The sequence below is a fragment of the Gymnoscopelus microlampas genome (assembly GCF_963454915.1).
Source record: "Gymnoscopelus microlampas genome assembly, chromosome: 9".
NCBI classification, from domain to species: Eukaryota; Metazoa; Chordata; class Actinopteri; order Myctophiformes; family Myctophidae; genus Gymnoscopelus; species Gymnoscopelus microlampas.
Window position 1 is genome coordinate 37,675,946 of NC_139946.1, and position 6,000 is coordinate 37,681,945.

General features: G+C 43.3%; 1 protein-coding gene across 8 annotated transcripts in view; it reads right to left on the bottom strand.

Annotated features, from left to right (window-relative positions):
* elavl4 (ELAV like neuron-specific RNA binding protein 4) overlaps positions 1 to 6,000 on the bottom strand; it is a gene marked incomplete at both ends in the record, with an annotated part of 126,530 nt that overhangs the window by 41,174 nt on the left and 79,356 nt on the right. For all 8 annotated transcript variants that reach the window (XM_084067021.1, XM_084067020.1, XM_084067023.1 and 5 more), the window contains one exon: positions 91 to 194. In XM_084067021.1, coding sequence (XP_083923147.1) covers positions 91 to 194 — 104 coding nt within the window. The remainder of the gene's footprint in view (positions 1 to 90; positions 195 to 6,000) is intronic.

Consider the following 6,000-nt stretch of genomic DNA (forward strand, 5'->3'; position numbering starts at 1 on the left):
GGGCGACGTCCATGTGTTTTATAGCAAGGATGTGGGATGAATCTGATTTGTGGGATGAAAATTTGAAATTTCGATACACAGTCCAGTTACCTTGATTGTTTTGGTCTGAAGTCTGAGTCCATTTAACGTGTTGATGGCTTTCTCTGCATCCTTTGGGTCAATGTAATTCACAAAGCCATAGCCCAGACTCTGTCCTAAAAAGAGAGACAGAGAGAGAGAAAGCATGTTTACAAAAGTGTTTTCTTGGATAGAAAGAATCCTGGATAGCAAATCACTGTTACTGAGTTCTTCCTGTGAATAAAACATGGCAACGCTACACCACCACAAAAAAGCAAGAAATACTGTAATTGTCGATGAAACGACGACAACAAACTACAACACACACATTTTTGTGCAAAGCGCATTGAGTCTCAGATAGAGCATGATATCCCTTTGAGGGATCCCTTTGACTGGCCTGATATGTCAGTGTTTCCCCAACACATCCAGCCAGGCTTTCAAGTGGTCGACCATCAGGGCTTCTTCAATAGGGAAGAGCTTTACGATGACAAAGAACGAAGGCCCCCCTTTTTTTTCCCAGCATTACACACACACACACACACACACACACACACACACACACGTTTGTTTTACTATACTTGTGAGGACAGCCAACACAACACTTTAGGACAGCCATGTTATGAATGTCATTTAAAGATAATAATTGCCATTTTTAACCGTAAGCCTAAAGCCGAAAAACAGCAGATCTACAAGCCCACAACGCGTCGCGCTGCGACGCGTTGTGAGCTTATAGATCGGCTGTTTTTCGGTGCATGACACTGGCGCGCAACTAAGTATAAATCATGTTGAACTCTAATTCCAATCCCTAAACCTAACCTCTAAGACACCTAAATGTCTAATCCTGACCTGAATGTTTTTCTAATTGTAAACGTATCTCTAAAACACATTTTTTTAAAACTATAAAACAAGCATTTGTCTTGTGAGGACCAGAAAAACGGTCCTCACAACGTATATTTCTTCAAATTCTACTATACTTGGTCCTCGCAAGTATAGTAATACAAACACACACACACACACACACACACACGCAGAGAGAGAAAGAGGATCCCAGGCTACAACGCCACGCTAATGGGAACCGACAGCGGTTAGTCAGACACAAAGTGAATCGCAAAAATATGGAGCATGGCTGCTGCGTTTGGCAAATAAATACATCTGGGCTGAGGATATATCACAGCACGGCACGGCACAGAACAGAAGAGCGCTTGCTCTAGCTCTAGCTCTGTGCTCGGCAGCAGCGGACGGGTAGTACGAGGCCAGGAGGGAGTTGTAGTCCTGACATCAAACAGACGATGATTTTTTCCCTCTTCTTCTTCTCCTCTCTCCTCTCCTCCCTCTTTTTTCTCTGGATTAACCCATTAAGACCTGGAACGCATTATGTGTGTCGTTTTTAGATTTTGTTGGGCCGTTCAAAAAATAGCAGATCTACAAGCTCATAGCGCGGCACCGAGTGCCGCGCTATGAGCTTGTAGATCTGCTATTTTGAAAAATCATGAAAGGTTTTGGCGGACATTTGTAACTCTAATCTTTGCGTCTGGGGGTTCCTGGAACTAAATATTTTTTACAAATGTTCGCTTTAAAAATATATATTCCAAGATTTTGCCACGATTTTTCACGATTTTTTTTTCACTCATGCCGCACTATGAGCTTGTATATCTGCTATTTTTTTAATAGCCCAAAGAAATCTAAGAAAGGACACACAGATGCGTTCCCGGTCTTAATGGGTTAACTGTGGATTATCAGCCACTCTCTATTGTTAATTAAAAACCTGCCATCCTGGAGAGACCCTTTGCTATTTTTAACCAGCCCTGCACTTTTCTCCTCCTCCTCCTCCTCCACCTCCTCCTCCTCTCTGTGACTCTTAGCTGACACCATCACGGCGTTTGACTGTACAAACAGACCACAGTATGATTTAGCATGGCTTCATTGGGGTGTGTGCTCTTTGCCTGGCCTACTTGTTGTTAACTAGTTGTACGAACGCTTGTTTTATTGTTGTATTGTTTATTGGATCTTGTTTAGTCGATTTGATTTAGCTATTTTGTCTCATCTGTTTAAGGAAATAGGTAGCTGATATATTGCACTTTTACCTTAGCGCTAGGTATACTCTTGGTTGCTTGTTTTTGCAGAAAATGCACTTAAGACTTCTGGTGATTAGTAGTTTTCGTTCCCTACCTAATGTTGAATGCACTTATTGTAAGTTGCTTTGGATAAAAGCGTCTGCTAAATGACTGTAATGCTTTATTACCTATAGCAGTGGTTCTCAAACACTTTCATGTCAAGAACTCTGAGAGTGTACAAATGGAACCAAATGGACCCGTTAGGGTCCATTTGGTTCCATTTGTGTACACTCTGAGTGAGTGACAGACCCATAAGGGTCCATTTGGTTCCTAACTATCATTTAGCTGGGGACCCCCTGGAACTCCCTCAAGGACCCCTGGGGGTCCCCGGACCACACTTTGACAACCACTGACCTATAGGACATAAATGAGAGAGAGTCACAGGTCATGCAGTTGATTCATGCCATGTATACTGTACCACTTAAACCCTCATTTATATATTATTTATAAGAACAGAAATAGCCAATCTACAAAGCTCACAACGCATTGCATTGTGATGCTATTTTTGATCTTTTTTTTTCAGAGTTATTTTTAAACGTTGGAAAACATTCACCTTAAAAAGGGGGACACCAGGTTGTAAGTGGTTAAGAGTTGGTGCCAATTATGTAAAACTAACATAATTTCTTATGGTAATATTGGAATGCAAGCTGAACATCTGGGAAGCATTGGCTGAGTATTTTCTCTCTCTCTCTCTCTCTCTCTCTCTCTCTCTCTCTGTCTCCTCCGCCCTCTCTCTCTCTCTCTCTCTCCCTCCTCCCCTCTCTCTCTTTCTCCTCCTATCTCTCTCTCTCTCCCTCTCCCTCTCTCTCTCTCTCTCCCCCTCCCTTGCTCGCTTCATCCACTCTCCTATCACCCTCCTCACCCGTCTCCCTCAGCCTCAACAAGGAATGTGAGGTTCGACGAGCGTAGCCGGCAGAAGGTGAGCCTAAAGTGTGCCGGAGAAGAGCACTCGTGCGGGGAAATTTGGATGGGCTGGTTAGCACTTAATGACACCAGCTCAGCACTCAGCCTAGTCGGGCAGCCATGGACATCCTGGAGTCTATGGAGCTGTAGTGTCATCGTGATCGCGTGCTTGTGCGTGCGTGCGTGTGTGTGTGTGTGTGTGTGTGTGTGTGTGTGTCTGTGAGAGAGAGAGAGAGAGATAGAGAGAGAGACAGACAGACAGACAGACAGACAGAGATATTGTATGGGACAGAGAGATATAGTTAGGGACAGTGAAAGAGAGAGAGAGAGAGAGATTAATTTAGAGTTAGTAATGGATTTTCTCTCTAACGACAAGTGCAATTCCCGGCAATGCAGCCATGATGGATCCAGTATGCAACAGCTGCGGTATGTTAATGATGTGTTTCTGTAAGTGTGTGTGTGTGTAGGGGGACGGGGGGTCAGGTTGGCATTGCCACATGTGCCCACCACCCCCAGTGTCGTCGTCGTCGTCCTCCTCCTCCTAACTCCCATCTTTTAGCCAAGCCGCAGGGCCTTGCAGGGCCTGCATGCATGGTGGCAGTGGGAGGAGGCTGTGTGTGTGTGTGTGTGTGTGTGTCTGTTTGGCTGGCAGCGGTCCCCAGGTGAGCGCGCACAGAGACAGTGTGGGAGACACGGTGGAGACATCTGCCTGCAGCGCCGGGGGAAGCTCCGGGAGGGAGATTCCACCCACCACTTCCAGCCTGTGCTACGGAGCTAGCTTTCACAGCAGGGGAGCTACCAGTACCGGCAGACTGCCTGAGTCCTGGATGGCTGGGCTGGGAGACGCAACGCCAACGCAACACACTTTTTAGATGTGTAGCGCACAAACAAACAAACACACGCACACACACACACAGGTTTCGGTATTACTACACTTGTGAGGACATGAACGCTTTAGGACAGCCATTTTATGAATGCCATTTAAAATATATATATTTTTTGCCGAAAGCCGAAAAACAGCAGATCTACAAGCCCACAACGCGTCGCGCTGCGACGCGTTGTGAGCTTATAGATCGGCTGTTTTTCGGTGCATGCATGACACTGGTGCATAAATCAAGTACAAATCATGTTTTTAACACTAATTCCAACCCCTAAACCTGACCTCTAAATGTCTAATCCTAACCTGAATGCTTTTCTAATTGTAAACGTAAAATGTATAGTTTTTTTTTTTACTATAAAACAACCATTTGTCTTGTGAGGACCAGGAAGACGGTCCTTACAAGTCCTTACTTGTATATTTATTCAAATTCTACTTGGTCCTCGCAAGTATAGTAATACAAACACACACACACGCACACACACAATACTCACAGCAGGGACCATGAGAACAAAACAGTGGAGATTGGAGTGTAGCTTTGGCTGGCTGGCGGCTAACCAGGGAATGTCATAACACCAGAGAGCTGATATTAACACATAGACAACAATTCAACATCCTCAAGTTGTTTACAGCTTTTAGCCTTCTTCTTTTTAAAGCCCCGTTATACTTAGTTGCGCACCACCAGCGCCGCGCGCCTTAAAATAGCCAGTTATACGAGCTCACAACGCAGCGCGCAACACAACGCCTTGGGAGCTTATAGATCTGCTATTTTATATTTATATTTTATATCACACAAGCACGTATGAATCAGGCATTTACTTTGGAACATATCCACACATAATACAAAAGAACTACGTGCACACGCGCGAGCGCACGCACGCACGCACACACGCACACACACACGCACACAAGCAAACGCGAGAATATGGGCTTTTCAATGTGCAGAGCCAGAAACCTATGGAGGTGGTAGTTGGGGCAGCAGGCTCAGCCTCTCACAACAACACCTCTGTGTCGACCTTCAACTCTGAGAGTTTTGATTGAATTGATAGAATATTTTATTGGGCAAAAATGTAAAACGGCACAGTTACATTTAAAAAATACTTGTCTACTTGTCTAAAAGGTCCGTTCAAAAAAGTCCTTGCGGTCTTGTTTCCATTGAGGTCCTTGGTAGGGTTGCAAATGGATAAATAAATTAACCCATAAAGACGGGGAAAGCATCCGTCATTTTAGATTTTAACCACTTTAACCATTATTTTATACTTTGGCTATTTTTGAAAAATCTTGAAAATGTTTGCAAATCTTTGAATATATATATTTTTAAAGCGAACATTAGTAACTCAAATCTTTGCTTCTGGGGGGGTCCCTGGAACTAAATATTTTGAGATGGGGGTCCAAAATCTTGAGAGGTCCTTGACATGAAAAGGTTTGAGAACCACTGAATGACTTTCTCAGATGTATATAAAAAAAGTTGCGTCTTCATCGAGCTACAAATACATTTGGAGAGAGCCATTTGCAAGAGTTAGTCATTAAAGAATAATTACAGACAAATATCTTGAAAACATGCAGTATCTTATAGACAATACGGAGAACCCATTAAAACACGTGATAAATGGCTTCTAATCGTGTCGTAGCTAACAGAAAAATTAGCCCTATACTGATCAATTAGCCTAATGGATGCATTAACTTATATATTTTGATTGTCAATTATAACCCACAATCCCAAATGATGCATTACTGCTTATAATGGCCTTTTAACGAGGTTAGATATTCATTTGCCTTGACTTGTCAGTTGCTAACAGCACCGGTCTCATAAATTCTGCAGGCAGTTGGAGGAACACAATCACAGACGATGCAATTAAAATTAATTCCTTTATAACTACAAATATTGCTGAATATCGGGCAGTTGGGTTCTGTGGTGACGCCAAAATGAAATTGTTTCACGAGAATCATAAAGCTAATAATTTGTGTTGTTGATATTGCATAATGTGTGCGTGTGCATGCACGACTACGCTCGCATCTGTCATTAGATAGAATTGGTGCTGTGGTATT